Genomic DNA, 23,439 nt, shown 5'->3' with positions numbered 1-23,439 from the left:
GTGAACATTCCTTGCAAAACACGCCCCCCCTTCTGACTTCCTCCGCAATTTTAGAAAGCAGCTCTCCATGTGGGGAACAGCTGTTCAAAGCCCGATCTCAGCCATCAAAACACCCATCTCAAACAAACAAATAAAATGTACTTGCAGGACTCGGGAGAGGGTGTAAAATAAACACATAGGACAAGCTGCTGCATTTTCTTTTAGCATTACAGCTGCTTCCGAAGATAAACAACAAGTAAATGTCACAAAACATCAATACGGGAGAAATTAACTTGACAAAAGCCGTGCTTTCCCCTGCTCCGTCCTCGACCAAACAATTTTGCATTTCTGGAGTCCCCCCATCTAATGATTTTTTATTTTATTTTTCCAATTAATTCCTTGACAGAATGCCAGGACCAAGTTGTACTTCTGCTCTTGTACTTTTTACGAACGTTGCGGGAGATGGAATAGGCGGGGGGGGGGGGAGAGTGACAGGAGCCCTTCCTATCCCACCAACGACTTGACGTAGCTTTGTCCAAGCGTCAGAGCTGAGAGCCAGGGAAGGCGTCATTTGGAGACAGGTGCCCACAACTGTTTCGAGGCTGGGACAAGATTACGATTTGGCTGAATGCATTTATTTATTTTTAATGGAGGTAGGCGGGTGGATTTTCATTTTAACAAAAGAACCTAAGACGAGTATGCTGGATCAGGCCAGTGGCCTATCTAGTCCTTCTTTCTTCTTCGGTGATCACTCGTACCTGAGTAAGATTGTCTTCCATAAACACAGTTTTAACAATGAGTCAATTGGATGCCGATTCTCCTTCCTCCTAGCACGTTTCTCCCTTGCGTCTTGAGTTGGAGTGTCTTCAAAGCCCATAACACCTTTGGTAAAGGCTGTTCTCCAACTGGAGCGCTCACAGGCCAGTGTTTCCCAGTTGTTGGTGTTTATACTACATTTTTAAAGATTTGCCTTGAGACAGTCTTTAAAGCTCTTTTGTTGACCACCAGCATTGCGCTTTCCATTTTTAAGTGCAGAATAGAGTAGCTGCTTTGGAAGACGATCATCAGGCAACACGACCAGTCCAACGAAGTTGACGTTGAAGAATCATTGCTTCGACACTGGTGATCTTTGCCAGCATCCTGTTCTCACGGTGGCCAACCATAAGATGCTCGTAGAGAACCTGCAAGCGGGATATGAGCCCAATAGCACTCTGCCCATCTGAGATTCTCCGCCTAGCGCCTCTGACAGTGGAGGCAGAACATAGCCATTGTGGCTCGTAAAGGTAAAGGGACCCCTGACCATTAGGTCCAGTCGTGACCAACTCTGGGGTTGCGGCGCTCATCTCACTTTATTGCTTTATTGGCCGAGGGAGCCAGCGTATAGCTTCCGGGTCATGTGGCCAGCATGACTAAGCCACTTCTGGCAAACCAGAACAGCGCACAGAAATGCTGTTTACTTTCCCGCCAGAGCGGTACCTATTTCTCTACTTCCACTTTGATGTGCTTTCGAACTGCTAGATTGGCAGGAGCAGGGACCGAGCAACGGGAGCTCACCCCATCACAGGGATTCGAACCGCTGACCTTCTGATCGGCAAGTCCTAGGCTCTGTGGTTTAACCCACAGCGCCACCTGCGTCCCTATTGTGGCTCATAGCCTTGTCCTCAATGCATTTGTCTATTCCTAAGCCATCCAAGTTGGTAGCCATCACGCCTCTTGTGGGAGTTACGTTTCCATAGCTTAACCATGAGCTGCATGAAGAAGTCCTTTTGTTCTATCTGTCCTGATTCTTCCAACATTCAGCTTCATGGGACATCCATGATTTCTAGCATTATGAGAAAAAACTTTTGTCTACCCACTCTCTGTGCCATGCATCAATTTATAAACTTCACACGCATCTTTTTACTTGCCTTGTCTCTAAACTAGAAAGTCCCAAGCGCTTAGGAGCCCAGTTATGTCACACCTTGCCTACAAAGCTGGCAGACTCTCACCCTTTTTTAAACACCCTTCCTTGTGGAGTGTTCCCTCAGCCTCCTCTCACCTCTCCTTGAGAGTCATCTGGGCAGATGCTGCCCCTGGTCTCTGAGCTGCCCCCTTCCACCCCAAAGAGAGGTACCTCCTCACACTGCCCACAAGGGCCTGGGAAACCCTCCCTGGCCAGCCCCAAAGGCACCATTCACCTGCTGAGCTTGTAGCCAGGGCTGCTGCAACAAACAGCTGTGTAAGCCCTTGGGAGGGAGAGACAGAAGAGGGCATCAGAGGAGGGAGGGAAGGAAAGAGGGACAGAGGCCAGTGTTGCCCGCGGCACCCCTGACCATCATTCACGGCACCCCAGGGGGGCATGGCACACAGGTTGAAAACCACTGCTTTATGGCTTAATTTTTTGATTGTTTGCTTTCTTCCTCTCGTTTTGCACTTTTTGCTGTTGTTAACAAATCAATAACTTTTAAAAAAGAAGTTTCTTAACCACTCTTTGTGCAAAGATTTCAGAGGAGGGGTGTGTGTCGTTCTGCACAAAGACCCTTTTGCAACAGCTTCATTAATTACACAGCGAAAAATGAAAACAGGGGACTCACCGCAAGTTACAAAACTTTCTGGATAACCATCTATCACCTTTCTATACCCATGATCCAGGTTAAGAACTTGTGCTATTTGATTGTTATTTTGCATGCATTGCCTAAACACCGGCTCCTGGGTTACGGTTATTTATCTGAAGGGTGGGTTTGTTTGTTTTTTAGCTGAGTTCCCTTACTTTTTAAAAAATAAAATAATAATTATTTTTTTGTCTGGGTGTGCTGGAACGGATATACACCCAATGCCTCAACCAAAAATCCACCTATATCTGTATTCAATAAAGTTGTGGCCGTTGCTACTCTAGATCATTGTCTGCTTAAGTTTATTAATCACATCTTACATTTAACCACTGCCTGGTGGGGGGCTGCGGCACCGTGACTGGGCCCACAATAAACTTACTTCCTTTTTGGTTAGTTCCCCCACCTTTTTTCCAGAAAAAGCAATGTTTATCTGTATGATGTTGCTATATGTTGAAAGAATTTAATAAAAATTGGGAGGGGGGAGAGAAAAGAAACAACAACACAACTAGGCTTGGATGAAGCACTTCTGGTTAAATCTGCTCTCATCATTTCAGCGCCTGACATATGAAACAGAGACACCCCCGCCTCCCCACATCCTGGACCCCCACGACCTCCCAAGCTTTCCATTTGCGTCTCGTCCCGCCCCCCTCCGTCCAAGGCGTGCTCGCTTCCCCCCCACCCTCCATCCCAAGCCTCAGCCGGGCCTGAAAATTTCCCCTCCTGTCAGTTTAATTCTTTGATCGATGGGGAAGAGCAGGATGCTTGGCCTCGCGCAGCTGGCCTCCCAAGTTACCCCTGGCAGGAGACCGCCGGCCCTGCTGGTGACGGCTGAGTGAAATGTTTGTGGAGCGCACGGAACACAAGTCAATAGTAATTTAGCGGGATTGGGAGCGGGCACCTCCTCCGCACGAACCGCGGCTCCCGAGAGGGGGGAAGTGTGCACAGGATTATTACTGACTCACTCGGAAATATTTCCAAAACAAGCCTCCGATTAAAGGGGGTGGGGAGGAAGGGCGGGGGGCCGCAGGAGCTGGCGGCTGCCGTGCTCGGCACTAAAATGTCTCGCAAACCCATCACGGAGCTTGCAAGCAGAGGGAGAGAAATTCAGGCAGTCACGAAGGAAGCTGGTTGCTCAGCTTGGGAGCAGAAGGAATGGGCGAGGCCCAGGATTTGGAGGAAGCCTTGCTGGGTTCTGGAAGGGACAGCGGTGCTCTTGAGAGGCCTTGCAATCCGGAATACAGACGGTAAGGCTGTCTGGGATCACTAGGTACAATGGCTACGTTCTCCCTCCTGTGTCAGAGGTAAGATGTCTCCAAATACCAGCTACAGTGGTACCTCTGGTTGCGAACGGGATCCGTTCTGGAGCCCTGTTCGCATCATGAGCAGAATGCAACCCGCGTCTGCGCGTGCGTGGGTCGTGATTCACTGCTTCTGCACATGCGGGTGACATCATTCTGAGCGTCTGCGCATGCGGCAAAACCAGGAAGTAACCCGCTCCGTTTTTTCCGGTTCGCCGCGGGACGCAACCTGAAAAGACGTAACCTGAACCGAACGTAACAAGAGGTATGACTGTACAGTGGTACCTCGGGTTAAGTACTTAATTCGTTCCAGAGGTCTGTTCTTAACCTGAAACTGTTCTTAACCTGAAGCACCACTTTAGCTAATGGGGCCTCCTGCTGCTGCCGCGCCGCCGGAGCACGATTTCTGCTCTCATCCTGAAGCAAAGTTCTTAACCTGAAGCACTATTTCTGGGTTAACGGAGTCTGTAACCTGAAGCGTATGTAACCTGAAGCATATGTAACCTGAAGCGTATGTAACCTGAGGTACCACTGTACTGGGAATTGCAATTGTGTTGCTCAGGTTCTGAAGCTCACTGGGTGACCACTGCCACCAGCCATTGGCTCTCAGCGCAACCTGCCTCAGAGGGTTGTTGTGGTGATTAAATGGGCGGCGGGGGGGGGGGACCACACACACCACCTTGAGCTCCTTGGAGAAAAGGTGGGTTATAAATGCAATAAATAAATAGATGAAGAAAGCAACGTTCCCATGCGTGAGGCCGAGGAGACGCAGCAAACCGAGGTCCTGCAATGCCAATGTCAGGTTACGCCAGCAAGGCCAACGAAAGGTACTTGGGGATGTCACTTTTAGAAAGCGGGGGGGGGGGGGCGGCGGACACAAGGTGCTCCAAGGCAAGATTAAGAGCCATTGAAGCCAGTGCCTGCAACACAATGATAGGAACTTGACACTGACTTCAACAACAGACAGGTACGGCTCAGGAGGACAGAATCTGGAGGTGTGTCTCTCACCAGTAGCCTTCGCCGTCGAGAAAAGTCATGCGTGTAAGGATTTGCCAGTATTTTGTTTAAGAATATATCCCCCGCTTTAGTATTAAAGAAAAACACTTAAGTGGCGTACAAAACTCGGTGCATAAAATCAGCAGTGCAAAAATATTGATTGCCACATCATTATAGCAGCGGATAAAACACAAAACTGCTGAGCATGGGAGCCCAGCTTCAATGACCAGATTCAGCACCTTGGGGGCAGGGGAAAGCCTGGGCAAATAAATAAGTATTTAAAAGACAATCCAAAGCAAATTAATAGAGGGTGAATCTTATATGGCAGAATGGAGAGAGCTCCAAAGGCACTGGGAAAGTCAGCCAGGGAAAAGGAGTCAAGTTTTTACAGGATAACCACATATTCAAATAACACAGTCGGGATATGTATCAAGTTCGCTGGAAAAACAGAGGAAAACGACAATGGCTGTTCTGAAGCTGAGGTTGCCAAGGAGGTCCACAGGGGCACAATTCTTCTCTTGAGGGTCTACATCCTCTGAGCATCCCCCACCCCATTCACTGCCACCTTCGTCAACACCCAAAAGAAATACAAAAGCTGCAAAGTGGATTCCCACAAATTAGGGTTGTCGTGATGTGGACAGTTCATGGCTTATCTGCATCAGAGGTGGAGAACCTCTGGCCTGGGTTCTGGCCAGCCTTTGGAATGGTACCCAGGCCACACATCCTCCTGAGTCTACACCCCATCATTGTCCCTGCTTTGCACTCTGATGCTTTTAACTGGTTGGAATGACTCCTTGTCCTGTCCTGTGTGAGTGTCTGGAGGAGGTTGGAGGATGGATAGCGGCTAACAGATTGAGGTTGAATCCTGACAAGACAGAAGTACTGTTTTGGGGGGACAGGGGGTGGGTGGGGGTGGAAGACTCCCTGGTCCTGAATGGGGCAACTGTGCCCCTGAAGGACCAGGTGCGCAGCCTGGGAGTCATTTTGGACTCACAGCTGTCCTTGGAGGCACAAGTCAATTCTGTGTCCAGGGCAGTTGTCTACCAGCTCCATCTGGTACGCAGGCTGAGACCCTACCTGCCTGCGGAATGTCTTGCTAGAGTGGTGCATGCTCTGGTTATCTCCCACTTGGACTACTGCAATGCGCTCTATGTGGGGCTACCTTTGAAGGTGACACGGAAAACTGAAACTAATCCAGAATGCGTCAGCTACACTGGTGATTGGGAGTGGCCACCGAGACCATATAACACCAGTCCTGAAAGACCTACATTGGCTCCCAGTATGTTTCCAAGCACAATTCAAAGTGTTGGTGCTGAACTTTAAAGCCCTAAATGGCCTTGGCCCAGTATACCTGAAGGAGCGTCTCCAGCCCCATCGCTCAGCCCGGACACTGAGGTCCAGCTCCGATGGCCTTCTGGCGGTTCCCTCACTGCAAGAAGCGAAGTTACAGGGAACCAGGCAGAGGGCCTTCTCGGTAGTGGTGCCCGCCCTGTGATACGCCCTCCCATCAGATGTCAAGGAAATAAACAACTATCTGATGTTTAGAAGACATCTGAAGGCAGCCCTGTTTAGGGAAGTTTTTAATGACTGAAGTTTTAATGTATTTTTAATCTTTTGTTGGAAGCCTTACAGAGTGGCTGGGGAAACCCAGCCAGATGGGCGGGGTATAACTATTATTATTATTATTATTATTATTATTATTGAACTGTGGTGGTGCCTCTTGCGTCCTGGGGTGGAAATGGGTCACGTCTGCTTTTGCCACAGCCACTGCTGGCACGCGGACCCCAGAAAGCCACCTGTGAGAAAACACGGCCCTTGGGCTGGGGGCGGAAATCCCTCACTCCAGATAAACCCTGGGGAAAGAGCTATGGTTCCAGAGACCCTGCCTATGTGCTGCCTGCCCCAGTAAAAGACAAACCTCAGCCTCAAGGAAAGCAGATCGGGGCTGGCTCCCTTTTTGCCCACGGAAGCCAGCCCTTCAGGGACAAGTGGCACGCTGCCAGCTGCAGAGGTCGCAGCGTCCAAGGTGAGTGGATAAGTGCACTGACCTTCTGCATGGAGTGGTCTGCCAGCAACAAAAGGGACCAGCGATGGAAGGAGGGGGCCGGAGAGGAAAGGCAGAGAGGAGCATGTAGCCAAATACTAAAACCCATTTCCTCCGACCCGAGAGAACAGCAAACAAAGATTTTTCGAGCAGATACCTCCGGCACCATTATGCTCTGTCCAACGGGTTTCTAGGTACTGCAGCCGGGAAATGGGGGCTGAAAGCCTCTCTCTGCTGCGGGCCTGCTGTTTGAAATGCCCTCTGGATGAATAGCACACAGCTAGCAGCGTTCGCTCTCTGCCCCCGCTTGCACTTGGCTTTTCTGCCAGCATCTTTCTCTCCTCCCCCCCCCAAAAAAAACCCAAACACACCCCCAGAAGCATGTTCCCTCTTTGCTGGCTTGGAGAAGTGAGGGACAGACACAAGAAATAAAAATAAATAGTAGTCTAGGCTTTGGCAGAGGGGAAAAAGGCGATGCATACAATTGGTTGTTTGCAAATGTGTAAAACCTCATCAGGAAAGGGAGTGAGTTGTTTCCTGCCTTTCAAAATCAAAAGCACTGGTTTCAGAAATGCATTTAGCACTCCATAGTCTGCGGGGGTTTGCTTCCGTTGCTCTATGCATACCTCAAGGCCGGCCCTACCATTGGGGGAACATTAGTGGGGGACATTTGGCCCATCAAATGTTGCTGAACTACAATGTCCAACATTGCTGGCCACTGGCCATGCTTGGTAGAGCCGACAGAAATGGCCATTCATACGGAGGACCAAAGGCTTCCCACTCCTGCGTTAGGAAAAGTGAGGTGGCTGCCTCAGGTACGATATGCTGGGGGTCTGGGTGGGAAGGGAGTGGTGGTGCAGTGTCAGAGAACAGAGCTCTGGGCACCATGCATGGGTTGGCCTGTCCGCCCTAAGCCGGTCTGCTGTCTTCAGGTATGGTGGAGGATGCTGCCCAATCGTAATGATGTCAGGTGTTTGAAAGGATTGTCCAACCTACCTGTCAAAGTCAGCCTGTAGGGATAGCAGGGTGGAAGGAAGATAGCGACTAAGCAGGATTGAGCTTTCTGCCATCAACTGATGTGCAGATAGTTCAATCCTGCTTTCTGCAAGGTGCAAGTGCGCTAGCGAGTTTGCTGCAGGGAACTTGCTCGTGTGCCTGAAACAAACAGGACTGAATTCTACACCCGCCATCTTGTGAACAGGGAGTTCCAGCCTGCTTTCTGCAGGGATTGTATATGCGATGTGTGGTTTTGGGGGAAAAGGCTTTGTGGGCCATATAGAGAGGCGTGGTGAGCCAAATCTGACCCGCAGGGCAGAGGTTCTCAACCCCTGGCATTGGACAAATTGATTCCGAGTTGACCCCCCCCCCCCCAGGCCTCATCCACACAAGATCCTGATTCCGTTTCAACACCTTACTTGATCTTGTGCGGATTCTCTCAACCTCAAGTCTGCAGTGGTGGGGTCCCAATGTTTACAACAACATGTGTGGATCCCTTTTTCAGCCTGATGGCCAAATTCCCCTTTGGGCAAACTCCCAAGGGCTGTGTGTCAGTGGTGGGCAGGGCCAGAGGCAAAAGTGGGTGGAGCAAGAAACACAAAATGTTATCTTTGCGGTTTCAGCGCAGGCGTCTCTGCATCCTCCCTCCAGACAAGCAAGGGACTTGACATCAGCTCTTTTCTGAGAAGTGCAAGGTGGGCAGGGGGAGATTGAGCCAAAGGAAGACCATTGATCTACGTCTTATTCCCTGTGCTAGGTCGGGGGGGACGGGGGACGAGAGCCTTACACTAATATTTGCCAACCAGTACATTTGCACCTGTCAATGCTTGTCGATAGCTGCGTCGGACAGCAGTTTCCGTCTCTGGCCCTGTCAATGCTGGGACTCTGATCCAAAGAGACTAATCCACTGCTCCTCAGAGGAGCCTTCTCCCTTTCAGTAGGATGGCACATCCCTGTCAACAGAGGCAGCACAGCAGAAGCAGTGGCTAACTGGAGGGAGCTATGAGGGGCTTTGTGAATCCAGGTTTCAGGGCCCTCTTTAGGAAGCGAAGGGTGAAATTGGTGGTGTAGTGGTCAGAGCATGGGTAGGCAAACTAAGGCCCGGGGGCCAGATCTGGCCCAATCGCCTTCTAAATCCGGCCCGTGGACAGTCCAGGAATCAGCGTGTTTTTACATGAGTAGAATGTGTCCTTTTATTTAAAATGCATCTCTGGGTTATTTGTGGGGCATAGGAATTCATTCATTATTATTTTCTCAAAATATAGTCCAGCCCCCCCACAAGGTCTGAGGGACAGTGGACCGGCCCCCTGCTGAAAAAGTTTGCTGACCCCTGGGTTGGAGTGTTGGACTAGGATCTGGGAGAGCCAAGGGTTCATATCCCCACTCGGCCAAGAAGCTGGCTGGGTGCGACCTTGGCCCAGTCCCTGCCTCTCTCAGCATAACCTACCTCACAGGGTTGTGAGGATGGGATGAGATGGGGGAGAAGCCTTGAGATGAGATGATTAGATGGGAGAGTACAACTGCAGCTGTTGGCAGGCAAAATGGGGCCAGTGAATGGGACCCATCTGCTACAAATACAGTCCTACCTTGGAAGTCGAACAGAATCCATTCCGGAAGTCCGTTCAACTTCCAAAACGTTCAAAAACCAAATCGCGGATTCTGGTTGGCTGCAGGAAGCTCCTATAGCCAATCAGAAGCCCCATAAGCCCCGCCCGACGTTCGGCTTCCAAAAGAACGTTCACAAACTGGAACAATCACTTCCGGGTTTGCGGCATTTGGGAGCCAAAACGTCCGAGTTCCAGGGCGTTCGGGATCGAAGGTACGACTGTACTAGAAGCCTGGCACAGGAATGCAGGAGGCTGCCTTATACTGAATCAGGCCATCTTGGTCAATGGCCCACACTGACTAGCAGCAACTCTCCGGGGTTATACTGAGTCATACGCTTGGTCCATCTAGCTCACTATAGTCTGCACTGACCGGCAGTAGCTCTGCCTGTCTGGTTTCAGGGGTCACTCCCGAAATGAAGATGCTGGGGATTGAATTTAGGACCACTAAGCTGCAGCCACCACCACCACCCCCCCCGAATATCCACGTGCACAGCCTAATTTGAGCTACGGCAAAAGGGCAATAGGGTAGGGGCAAAGCTTGAACAAGCTGAGAGAAGAACCATTCCTTATGAAGAACAGTCGAGGGAGCTGGGTATATTTAGCCTGGAGAAGAGAAGACTGAGAGGTGATATGATAAGCAGCTTTCAAATATCTGAAGGTCTATCCCTCGGGAGATGCAGCAAGCTTGTTTTCTGCTGCTCCAGGAGGTAGGGCCCAAATCAAGTTACAAGAAAGGCAATTTTGACGATACACTAGGGAGAACTGTCTGACAGTAAGAACTGTTCATCAGTGGGACAGGCAGCCTCAGAAGGTGGTAGGACTCTCTGTCAGTGGAGGTTTTCAAACTGAGGTGGGGTGGTCTTCTGCCAGGGATTCCTTAGCTGTGATCCCTGCATTGAAGAGGGCTGGACCAGATGAACCCCATGGGTTTCCTTCAAATTCTACAACTCTGTGATTTCATTATTCTAGGTGCAACATTCTACAGTGGTACCTCGGGTTACAGACGCTTCAGGTTACATACACTTCAGGTTACAGATGCTTCAGGTTACAGACCAGAAATAGTACCTCGGGTTAAGAACTTTGCTTCAGGATGAGAACAGAAATCGTGCGGCAGAGGCGCGGCGGCAGCGGGAGGCCCCATTAGCTAAAGTGGTACCTCAGGTTAAGAACAGTTTCAGGTTAAGAAAGGACCTCCGGAACAAATTAAGTCCTTAACCTGAGGTACCACTGTACTGCCACAGCTTAGCCCTGACAGACAATGGCTTGCATGTTACAAAAAAAGCGGCATACAAATTCCACTAAATAATAATAGCAATAATCAGTGGAAACAAAATCAACAGAAATGACAACTGAAATAGTACATATGTGCTACAGTACCGTGAAAATGCTCCGCCGTTTTCCGCCTGAGGGCCTCCACTGTTTCCTCCGAGTCAGCCCATTCCAAGACCAGCCTCCTGCCGTACAAATGAGTGCTGTGGCAGAGGGCGTTGAAGGCTCTCTGTGGAAAAAGGAAGCAGGAAGGATGCTGTTCAGCTGGTTTTAAAGAAAAGTTGTCACCGCTGCACCTCTCTCGTTCTGCCCTCCCCACAAATGCAGAGGTCGATGGAGCCCCGGTGTGCACCGAATTCCCTAAGTAGGGGAACCGAATTGAGCTTCCTGGTAAAGGAGCATTTTTGGAGAGACGAGATCCATCACAAATTGAGCCATGTGAAAGATAAAGGGGGAAAGGGGGTGCATTTTTTCCTAAAAGGGCATTTTCTGGTAGCACCTTCCCCCAAAAGTATATGTACGTGGTTGGAAGATAGGGAGAGGGGCTGGAAAGCTAGCTGCTCAATGCACAATATAAAGCTTGCTGCTTGAGACACAAGGGAAAGCTAGCTGCTCAAGATACAACAGAAATGCACCCACTGTCAATACAATAGATATCTATATTGATGTCTGAGATGTCTGAGCTAGATGTCTGCACTGAGTGACAGTGGCTCTCTGGGGTTTCAGACAGGGGTCTCTCTCAGCCCTACCTGGCAATGCCTTGGACTGAACCTGGGACCTTCTGCATGCAAACAGATGTTCCAACCCAGGCATAGGCAAACTCGGCCCTCCAGATGTTTTGGGACTACAACTCCCATCACCCCTAGCTAACAGGACCAGTGGCCAGGGATGATGGAAGTTGTAGTCCCAAAACATCTGGAGGGCCGAGTTTGCCTCTGCCTGTTCTAACCACTGAGCTATGGCCCTCTCACCAGGATACACCTCATCCTGGTGGACAACATAAGGAAGTGCCTTGGACCACCCAGCTTAGTAGTGTCTACACTGACTGGCAGCAGCTCTCCAGTGTTTCAGACTGGGGACATTCCCGGCCCTACCTGGAGATGCCACCTGGGTCTTCTGGAACAAAGGCAGGTGCTCTACCACTGAGCTACGGCCCTGGTCCTTCCCTTGGGCAGAGAGGACTCCTGTTTTTCTGCTGGAAGTTCTCCCAAGCCCAAGGGTGGAAGAGTCTTTGATGGGAGAGCTGCCACTGGAACATCCATCTCAGAGGTGGCCAGGTCTCACATTGTGTCATCAGGAAGATGGTGGAGTTTATCACAGAAGTGATGGGGTGATTTGGGTCATTTCTTGCAGACAACATGACTGTAGGTGGGCAGAAAAGGAGCCAGCTGGGGCTCAAGGGAAGAGGCCTTTCCTGGAAATGGGAACTGTAGAGAAGACCTTCCCTGGGCACTGGAAAGGGTGCCTTTCCTTGACACTAGCTGTGTCCTCTTCCTGAGAATGAAAATACTTTTTTTTATTTGCTTAAGGTTACCTTCTCCTGCGGTTGACATTCCTTGCAATGCCGCAAGCTTACGGTTGTTTTTATTTGCTGCTGCTGTTGTGTGTGTGTTTCTAAATGCCTATTTTCACACCGAAATGTTACCCAATTAGCAGCGCAATGTGTTGGCTTAAATAAACACCACTGTGGGGTGGAGGGAGAGGAGAGGAGAGGAGAGGAGGAGCCAGCTGCAGGGAGTTGCAATAGCTGTTTATGTTGGCAGAAACCGTCGTCGTCCCGGCCCTGGCAAGCAACTGTGGCTCTAATTGTAGGCTCTCGTCTACTAATCTGTACTTTTTAATTTCACACTTCCCAGCGCCGCGTGCGAGAGGGAGAGCACGCAAGGTTGTGTTGCGCAAACCTGCATGCACATGAAGCCTCGACAGCTGGGCGCCACCAGATTCTTGAGGTCTCACCCAGGCGGAGTGTCATGTCAGTTCCAAAGCCCTACCAGTTTCCATTCAGCTTTGCACAGCCTTAAGGACAGGTGGTAGGAATGCTCTTGGAACCATATTGCACCAGTGGTGGTGTAATGGTTAGCATGTTGGACTAGGACCTGTGGGAGCAGGGTTCAAATCCCCACTCAGCCACGAAGCTCACTGGGTGAACTAATAATATGTGCGACTCCATATTTAGCGAGAGCGAAAGCTAAACGGAGCTTCGTGATGCCTCTGAATTTCCACCCCTGCTTGCAGAAAGGCGACAGACTTCTGGGAAATGATACATGATGAATTTTAAAAAGATGTTTAAAATAGCCATTCCCAAGAGGCCTGAAGCATTTCTTCTGGGGATTATAGGGGCAGAGATTCCAAAAGATGTTTAAGTATGCTCCTACCGTAGCCAGTATTCTGTATGTGCAGAAGTGGAAGGAAGTATCAATGAAAGAAGAATGGATTTTAAAGTTAATGAACTGGGCGGAGATGGTGAAGTTGACAGCAAAAATAAGAGACCAAGAGAATGAGAACTTTGTTGAAGAGTGGAGGTTCTTTTCAGACTACAGTGGTACCTCGGGTTACAGACGCTTCAGGTTACAGACTCCGCTAACCCAGAAATAGTACCTCGGGTTAAGAACTTTGCTTCAGGATGAGAACAGAAATCGTGCTCCGGCAGCAGGAGGACCCATTGGCTAAAGCGGTACCTCAGGTTAAGAACAGTTTCAGGTTAAGAACGGACCTCCAGAACAAATTAAATTCTTAACCTGAGGTACCACTGTATTTGAGAAAAGAACTACAGAAATGAAATGAAATCGCGAGCAGGATATTTGAATAATAGGCAAGGGAAGGAGAATAAATAAATGATTTTAATACAAGCTATAATATGTATAGTTAAAGATATGGTTTTCCCAGTAGTGATGTACGGAAGTGAGAGCTGGACCATAAAGAAGGCTGATCGCCAAAGAAGTGATGCTTTTGAATTATGGTGCTGGAGGAGACTCTTGAGAGTCCCATGGACTGCAAGAAGATCAAACCTCTCCATTCTGAAGGAAATCAGCCCTGAGTGCTCACTGGAAGAACAGATCCTGAAGCTGAGGCTCCAGTACTTTGGCCACCTCATGAGAAGAGAAGACTCCCTGGAAAAGACCCTGATGTTGGGAAAGATGGAGGGAACAAGGAGAAGGGGACGACAGAGGACAAGATGGCTGGACAGTGTTCTCGAAGCTACCAGCATGAGTTTGACCAAACTGCGGGAGGCAGTGGAAGACGTGCCTGGCGTGCTCTGGTCTATGGGGTCACGAAGAGTCGGACACGACTAAACAACAACAAATAATACAATAGAAAATAAATGGCTGTTGTGGCAGCAGATAAAGGAATGCAACAGGAACATCACAGAGCATAGCTGTCAACTTTTTCCTTTATTTGCGAGGAATCCTATTCGGAATAAGGGAATTTCCCTTAAAAAGGGGAAATGTTGACAGCTATGTCACAGAGGGGGAAGCCAAAATGTTGGAAATTATTATATTGAAAGGGAATTAAATAATGTCAAATTTTGTGTAAAAAAAAACCCTGAATAAATTATTATTAAAAAATGAATTTCCATTCCTGAGGGGTTTTTTTAAAGTCCTTTCCTTAATATGCACAGGTATCGGGTGTCAATCTACATGCAGTGCCCAGCTTCAAATATCTGGCTTACTGTTGGTGCTGCACATGTTTTATTTCTAAAAATGCAATATATGAAGCATCTGTAAGCATGGGTGTACAAGCAAATCTCCACCTGTCAGCCTGTTCTGTCTGTAAGGTAAAGGTAAAGGGACCCCTGACCATTAGGTCCAGTCGTGACCAACACTGGGGTTGCGGCGCTCATCTCACTTTATTGGCCGAGGGAGCCAGCATACAGCTTCCGGGTCATGTGGCCAGCATGACTAAGCCGCTTCTGGCGAACCAGAGCAGCGCACGGAAACGCCGTTTACCTTCCCACCAGAGCAGTACCTATTTATCTACTTGCACTTTGACGTGCTTTCGAACTGCTAGGTTGGCAGGAGCAGAGACCGAGCAACGGGAGCTCACCCCATCGCGGGGATTCAAACTGCCGACCTTCTGATCGGCAAGCCCTAGGCTCTGTGGTTTAACCCACAGTGCCACCCGTGTCCCTCTGTCTGTATTCTGTCTGTATTGGGGCTTAAATCCCACACACCTTGGGAGTCTTGTTGGCATGACTGTACATATAGCTCACAGATGCAAGGAGGGAGGGAGGGAGGCAACTGTCTGGGTTCCAGAGCTGCCATAGATCAAGGAAGCAGGCCACCCGAGTTCACCTCCCAGGGGGACAACAGCTCACCAGATCTAAATGCTCTTAATTTGGGGGACAGGGCCACTCTGCCTCTCAGCTCCCCATTGCCCTATTAAATGCTCGGCCCAAAGAGCCTGGAGGCAAAGACCATTAGCAGGACACAAAAGGCAGACAACATTAGGCTGTTGATAGATTTCCCATTCTTCCTAAAAAACAAAGGCTCATCAGCGCTCGGGTGGAGGACGTTCCCTGCAGTGCCAGCTGAGCTCCTCCTGCTGCTGCTGCTACTGTGAGAGGTCTGTGCCTCACTCCTAAATGGGCCGTTTCTTGGTCCGAAGGAGCAGCTGAATTTTTAATACTGCCAGCGCCAAGCCTCCGCTCTGGACAGCCACACAGACTAGAGCTGGGGAAAAGAGGAACGCTTTGCAAAGATGATGCCGAAACAGATCCCATATTGATATCTTTTCCTGGGGTAGCCAAAGTAGTGCCCTCCAGATGTCTTAGATCAGGCCCGTCCAACTCCCAAGAGAATGAGATCTACTCCCAGTATAAAAAAAACTGGCAGTGTTCTACCCATTGTCAATGAGGATTGACCAGAGTTGCTGAGCTGTCTGGGGGGAGATCAGAGTTGTTGAGCTTTTCTTGGGGAGGATTAAAAAGAGTTGCGGGACGTGGGTGGCGCTGTGGGTTAAACCACAGAGCCTAGGGCTTGCCGATTAGAAGGTCGGTGGTTCGAATCCCCATGACGGGGTGAGCTCCCATTGCTCGGTCCCTGCTCCTGCCCACCTAGCAGTTTGAAAGCACGTCAAAGTGCAAGTAGATAAATAGGTACCGCTCCGGCGGGAAGGGAAACGGTGTTTCCGTGCACTGCTCTGGTTCGCCAGAAGCAGCTTAGTCATGCTGACCACATGACCCGGAAACTGTACGCCGGCTCCCTCGGCCAATAAAGCGAGATGAGCGCCGCAACCCCAGAGTCAGTCACGAATGGACCTAATGGCCAGGGGTCCCTTTACCTTTACCTAAAAAGAGTTGAATAGCTATTTTTAAGGGGAAATGACATACATCGCTCACATCAAACTCCAAAAACCGACAAACAGCGACCACTTTACGCAATGGAGGGACTGAGCCAGGGGGGAGGATAAGGATTCCGCAATCGACCAGGAAAACCAGGGGGTCTACCTGTCGACGACGGCCGCCCGGTTGAACATCTGTTTTAGATTATAACTACCATCCTCCTAGGGACGCGGGTGGCGCTGTGGGTAAAACCTCAGCGCCTAGGACTTGCCGATCACATGGTCGGCGGTTCAAATCCCCGCGGTGGGGTGAGCTCCCGTCGTTCGGTCCCAGCTCCTGCCCACCTAGCAGTTCGAAAGCACCCTTAAGTGCAAGTAGATAAATAGGTACCACTGTATAGCGGGAAGGTAAACGGCGTTTCTGTGTGCTGCTCTGGTGCCGGTTCGCCGGAGCAGCTTCATCACACTGGCCATGTGACCCGGAAGTGTCTGCGGACAGCGCTGGCTCCCGGCCTCTAGAGTGAGATGAGCGCACAACCCTAGAGTCTGTCAAGACTGGCCCGTACGGGCAGGGGTACCTTTATCTTTACCTTTACCATCCTCCTGGACCATGAACCATGTAGTCTGAGGCTGAGGTTGTAGTCCAAAACTTTTAGATCAGTGGTGTCTCAAAGTGGAAGGAACCATTATCGGGGGGGGGGGGGGGGGCAATGGCATTACCCAGGCAGGAAGCCAAGAGGCATGAGGGAAGCACAACATATGAACAGGTTGCATATAGATGTACACTTTGTTCAGACATTTGGAACAAGTTTATACAGAATATAGTAGGTTATTATCAACCATACACATACTAGGTAAAGGTAAAGGGACCCCTGACCATTAGGTCCAGTCATGACCGACTCTGGGGTTGCGGCGCTCATCTCACTTTATTGGCCGAGGGAGCCGGCGTATAGCTTCCGGGTCATGTGGCCAGCATGACTAAGCTGCTTCTGGCAAACCAGAGCAGCACACGGAAACGCCATTTACCTTCCCGCCGGAGCGGTACCTATTTATCTACTTGCACTTTGACATGCTTTTGAACTGCTAGGTTGGCAGGAGCAGGGACCGAGCAACAGGCGCTCACCCCATTGCAGGGATTCGAACCGCCAACCTTCCGATCGGCAAGCCCTAGGCTCTATGGTTTAACCCACAGTGCCACATATTAGGACAATAATATTACACTCATACCTCGGAAGTTGAACAGAATCCATTCCGGAAGTCCGTTTGACTTCCGAAACATTCGACTTCCAAAGCACAGCTTCTGATTGGCTGCAAGAAGCTCCTGGAGCCAATCGGAAGCCACAGAAGCCCCGTGAGATGTTCGGCTTCCAAAAGAACTTTCAAAAACCGGAACACTCACTTCCGGTTTTTGATCATTCAGGAGCCGGAACGTTCAACTCCCAAGGCATTCGGGAGCCGAGGTACGACTGTATTCATATTTCTATATAACAATGTATGGAAATGTAACTGATTCTATTTGGTGTATTATACTATATCTTTCTTTCTTAAAGTTTTTTTTTAAACTTTCTTCTCTTATTTATTTTTATTTCATCACTTTATTTTCTATACCTTAAAATCTTTTAATAAAATATTAATTTCTTTTTTTAAAAAAAAGAGGCAAGGGGGCAGCAGGGGGAGCCTAGAGGTGAAAATGACTATCAGACTTTTAAAAGGCGGGTATCGCTGGCTCATGTTCATCTGTTTTGTTGAATTAATTAAACTGAGTAGTTTTTATAGGATTCTGAATAGATGTGCAAATAATTGTTCCTGTTTTGAATGTTTACTGTGTTGCTACCTTCCTTAGAGGCTCTTGCAAACCACTCTTCCAAATAATGCTTTTTATGGGGTAGGGAATTCTGGGGGTGAGTTTATAGAGCCAAGGAGGCAGTGGCCTAAAAAGATCATTTGGGAGGTACTGATCCAGAAGGCACCAAATTGGCTACCCTGGTGTTATAGGGTTAAGAACGTATGTACAGAAGACGACCACGCTGGCTATCAGGCCAATGGCCTATCAAGTCCAGCACTCTGTTCTCAAAGCAGCTCAAACCAGATCAGGCGTCAGCAAAGTTTTTTAGCAGGGGGCCGGTCCACTGTCCCTCAGACCTTGTGGGGGGCTGGACTATTTTTTGGAGGGGGGGCGGGAATGATGAAGGAGCAACACAAGCCCTGGTGGCTGCTTACCCGTTTACCTGCTTACCCGCAGCGGCAGGACAATGAGTGGTGTACAAAAGGGCTCCGGAGAGGGGCTGTTTATAATGCAGCCGCTTGAGTGCTGCTGCTGCTCAGCCCCCTTCCTCCTCTAGGCAGGACGGGGAGAAGCCAGGAGGAGGGAGGGAGGAGGCACCGCCAGCGCCGCCATGTGAGGGAGAGGGAGGCAGAGGGAAAGAACACGCGCGCTGGTGATCCACACGGTGATTCCTGGACTGTCCGCAGACCGGATCCAGAAGGCAATTGGGCCTCATCTGGCCCACGGACCTTAGTTTGCCGACCCATGAGATACCCCAACGGGATGCCCCAAAGGAGCACCTGTGTGCAGGAGAACCTCTCCCCGCTTTTGACTCCCAGCACTGGTACTCAGAGGCATGCTGCCTCCATCAATGGAGAGAGAACAAAGGCATCATGGCTAGCCACTGATAGTCTGATCCTCTGTAACAAACTGCTTATAGAAATTAATTCGCTCTGATTCGTTGGGAGGTGGATTAGGCGACTCTGGCTTTCAGCCTGATTTGTTTGCAGGGGAGGTTAGGCGATGCTGCGCCGAAACAAGTGTGACCCCCACACTTTCTAGGGAATTTCCCCGTTACCTTCCTTAATTGTCACGCAAGAGCGCCATATCGGCTTTAAATGCACAGGTAGGATTTGCCGGCACACGACTGAATCTCACCCCAAGATCAGCCACAGACCCGAAGCGCCTCTCACTGCTCACCTTAGCGTCCTGCTTTGTGAGGAAGTCCACGAAACCGAAACCACGATGTGTTCCTGTTCCAGCCATTTTCTTCGGCAGGCGAACGGTTTTCAGTTCTCCAAAGGTACTAAAGGCAGGGGATTGGGGAGCAAGGGAGAGAACAAGAACAATAAATAAATCAAAAGCAATAAATAATCAAGAGCATAAAAGGGGGGGGGGGTTACCTCCCTTTCAACACATGCTCACAGGCAGCGTTAGAAACTCAAGATATATAATCTAATCGCCAAATAGCACCTTAAACCTAGGTGTCCAGGAGCCTTTTTTTGTTGTTATTTTCATTTCTATACCGCTTCGTATTTCAAAGAACAAATCTCAAAGCAGTTTACAACACACTGAAACATCAAATAAAACCATTCAGAACAAAACAAATTCAAGCTTGAAGGAAAATATTTCAGATCCTTCTCTAAGTGACGTTTTGCTTTCTGCAGTCGCTGCCGTCCTGACATCCAGAGATTCCCATGAAACGTTAGGAAGGACTTTCTAATGGTAAGAGTGGTTAGACAGCGGAACTGACTTCCTCGGAAGTTGGGGGTCTCTCCTTCATTGGGGGTTTCTAAACATGGATTGGATGGCCGTCTGTATGTGATTCCTTGGCTGTTATTCCTTCATCGTAGGTAGTTGGACTCGTAGACTCCTGAGGTCACTTCCAACTCTACAATTCTATGATTCTAATGAAGGGGTCAGCAACCTTTTTTGGCCGTGGGCTGGTCCACCGTCCCTCAGACCATGTGGTGGGCTGGACTATATTTTGAAAAAAAATATGAACCAATTCCTATGCCCCACAAATAACCCAGAGATGCATTTTAAATAAAAGGACACATTCTACTCATGTAAAAACACACTGATTCCCGGACTGGCCACACGCTGGATTTAGAAGGTGATTGGGCTGGATTCAGCCCTGGGCCTTAGGTTGCAAACTCCTGCATGGACAACCCACCTATCTGCTTGAGCAAGTGCCTTCCTTACAGTGGACAAAGAATGTTGGATATGTGACCCACAGAATGAAAAAAGACACCCCCCCCAGCCCCACTTTGTAGGGAAGTGAGTTCTTTCTTTGTAGACCTATAAAGCCCTATCTCAAGCTTTTTTAATCCACGGCCCCCTTGACCATCTACATTCTTTCTGTGACACCCCTGTGGGGCTCAGGAGCCCAGGTATGTCGCCCTTGCCTGCGGAGCTGGCAGAATCTGGCCCGTTTTCGAACACCCTCCCTTGTGGAACGTTCCCTCAGCCTCCTCTCTTCTTCCCTCTCCTTGGGAGTCCTCTGGGCAGCAGCTGCTGCTGCCCCTGGTCTCTGAGGTGCCCCCTTCTGCCCCAAAGAGAGGTGCCTCCTCATATTGCCCCACAGGGGCCTTGGAAGAGGATGCTCCTAGCTTTAGTGGCCCAACGGAGACTGGCCAAAGGTGAACATGTGGCCAACACCTTACGTTGGGAGGCAGCTGTGGCAGCAGCGACCGCTACCAGGCCTGCATGGCGGAAAGGCTCACCTTCAGCACCAGGCACTCAACTCCCACTCAGACCTTGCACACAGCAAGCACAAGAAATGCCAGTGCCCGGCCTCCCACTTGCCCATCCATTCCCCAAAGCAAAGACTGGTGGACTGACTGGGCTCCCTCACCCGCTTCTTTGCTAACTCTGATGCTGCCTCAGCTCCTGGCAACCATCACCCCCTGGCCAGCCCCAGACGCACCATTCGCCTGCGGAGCTTGTAGCCAGGGCTGCTGCAACAAACAGCTGTGCAAGCCTTTGGGAGGCAGAGACTTGAGAGGGCATCAGAGGAGGGAGGGAAGGAAAGAGAGACAGAGGCCAGTGTTGCCCAAGGCACCCCTGACCATCATTCACGACACCCCAGGGTGCCACAGCACACTGTTTGAAAACCCTTACCCTTGGAACAGAACGTGATTAATTTGAGTCAAAAAGTGAGTGTCAATACAGAAACAATTCAGGATGATGTGAAAATGGTGGAGAAAAAGGAGAAAGCTGATGATGTGAAACCAAAAGTAGTACAAGCGGGATCCTTAATTTCTCAGAAGCAAATTGAGGATTATAAATTGAGGTCTTTCATGACAGAATCTAGCAAAAGTCAATTTTTTTTTTAATGATATTTATTAAAGTTTCAAAAAAAGATTACATTGATAAGAAAAAGAAAAATAGAGAAAAGAAAAATACAAAATGCAAAAAAAAAAACACCAATTAAAAACAATTCCATCTTTTCATTCCTTATCTTTCATTTACTCGTTTCCCGGACATCCTCATGCCTCCCTTTTTTGTATTCCAGTTCAATTTATTAGTTCAGCAATTCCTTTCCCTCCTTATTTTATCCTAATCTTTAATCTTAATATATTATAGCATTAAGTTTTGACCTATTGAAAATCCAATTTTTCCATATTCTTTTACCATTACAGCTAGAAACCACTTAACTTCAATCCAACATCATTCTAACATTCATTAATTTTGCAATATTTCTGTAAATAGTCTTTAAATTTCTTCCAATCTTCTTCCACCGACTCTTCTCCCTGGTCTCGGATTCTACCAGTCATTTCCGCCAATTCCATGTAGTCCATCATTTTCATCTGCCATTCTTCCAGTGTGGGTAGGTCTTGTGTCTTCCAGTGCTTTGCAATAAGTATTCTTGCTGCTGTTGTAGCATACATAAAGAAAGTTCTGTCCTTCTTTAACAAATTTTGAGGCTAGGATCCCGGCTTGGATTGAAGAAGGAAAGTTGGAAAGAACCCTCTATCCAGGGATTGACTGACTTTTGGGACATGGACCTGGGTTTGGAGGAGCTTGAAGTTTTGGGGGTCGCTAGAATTGGAGGAATATTGAAATACGTTCTGAATCACTCTATGGACTTTATTTTTAACTTTGGAAATTTGGCTGAACTGTCCAGAAGGAACAAAAGTATTGCTAGGCTGGAGTTTTCCCGAGATTTGCTCCTGAGCATCAAAGAATATGAAGAAGACCTGCAGAAGGGACTTGGAAGAGATTTAAGAGCCTCAGATATAAGAACACCGGGTTGATGGATTATATGGAACTGACGGAAAGGACTGGCAGAATCCGAAGCCAGGGAGAGGAGATAGTGGAAGATTACTGGAAAATTTAAAGTGTTTATTTAGAAATTTTGTTAAAGTAATGACTGTTAGAAAAATGGTGGAATGATATTTTATGGATTTAGCAGAAATGCTATAAGAAGTTGGGAGTATATAAGTAATTTACCTTTAATGAGAAATAAGGTTAAAGAACATGTTATTTATAATATGACAGAAAATAGAGAAAGATGGAAAGGATTTGCTGAAACAAGTACTAGAAGTGGGATACAAGAAGGGAGGTGTGAGGAAGTCGAGGAAACAAGGGAATGAAGGAGAGAGTATGGAAAAGGAGGGATGTTTTCAAATTGTTTTTGTCTTGCTTTGTTTATGTGTTTAGTTTAATGGGTTTAGGGTGGGTTTGTATTGTTTATATATTGCATTGTTTTTCTTTTTCTTTCTTCTTGTCTTTCTTTTTCTTTTTTCTTTTTTTGTCTCTTCTCTCTTTCTTCTACTTTTTTGTAACTTTTAAAAGCAATAAATATTATTATTTTTTTTAAAAAGAAAACCTTTGCCCTATACGGTTTGGGCCCAAAACTATTGTTTTCAACTGGTTTGTTTTTATTGCTTTGCATTTTGTAATGTGGTTTGTAAATGGTGGGTGCCGCCTTGAGTCCCAACTTGGGAGAAAGGCAGGGTATAAATGCATAAATAGAGCCCAATGAATTATATACGCCTCGCTTTACGATCCAGTGTGTGCATGTGGTACCAGGGTGGGGGCAGCAGCCTACCTGTCCCATAGATTTTAACTGCCCCCCTGCTCCACCTTGAAATTCCACTGTGATGTTTTCCCCCCACTGCCTAGAACTAGTCGCTTCTTCGCCAGGTCTGCTTATCAACACCTATGCACAAATTGGGAACAATGAATATTTAATGCATGGGCTCCAGAATAAGAAGGGAGGGGGGATATTTTTCTCCAGCAATCTCCACGCTAGCGGGGCGGGGTTGGGGGGGCGGCAGTTGGCTGGGCCAGTGCACCGGCTGGGAATAAACGCGGTAAAGTGCCGTAAACGCTCTCGTGAAATGATAGAAGCTAAATCCGGGGAGTTAACCTGCTGCACTGCCAGCATGACCAGGCATCCATCTGCCGAATTTCCTCGGGATGCGCCGTGTGTAAGTAGGGCATTATGAAGCCTCAAAATGAATCTGCACGTCTCCCTCCTCCTCCGAGCCTCCCCCCTCTCCCTGCCTCCCTCCCTCTTTTTCTTTGAAAGCAGCATTAACGAAAACACAAAACAAACTAAAACAAGGGAGAGGGAGCGGCGGCCTCAGAGAATCAGCAGCGCTGT

The 23,439-nt window shown here is 48.7% G+C and overlaps 1 protein-coding gene across 1 annotated transcript in view; it reads right to left on the bottom strand.

Annotated features, from left to right (window-relative positions):
* Nucleotides 1-23,439, bottom strand: part of RBM19 (RNA binding motif protein 19) — a 103,829-nt gene that overhangs the window by 15,269 nt on the left and 65,121 nt on the right. The window contains exons 22-23 of the mRNA XM_080986223.1: nt 19,026-19,131; nt 10,889-11,009 (exon numbers count right to left, since the gene is read on the bottom strand). Of these exons, the coding sequence (XP_080842349.1) occupies nt 10,889-11,009; nt 19,026-19,131 (227 nt within the window). The remainder of the gene's footprint in view (nt 1-10,888; nt 11,010-19,025; nt 19,132-23,439) is intronic.

The sequence above is a fragment of the Podarcis pityusensis genome (genome assembly GCF_964106645.2).
Source record: "Podarcis pityusensis genome assembly, chromosome: 16".
In the NCBI taxonomy this organism is placed as follows: Eukaryota; Metazoa; Chordata; class Lepidosauria; order Squamata; family Lacertidae; genus Podarcis; species Podarcis pityusensis.
The sequence above is the reverse complement of the archived record's forward strand: the minus strand, read 5'-3'. Positions and strand labels throughout refer to the sequence as shown.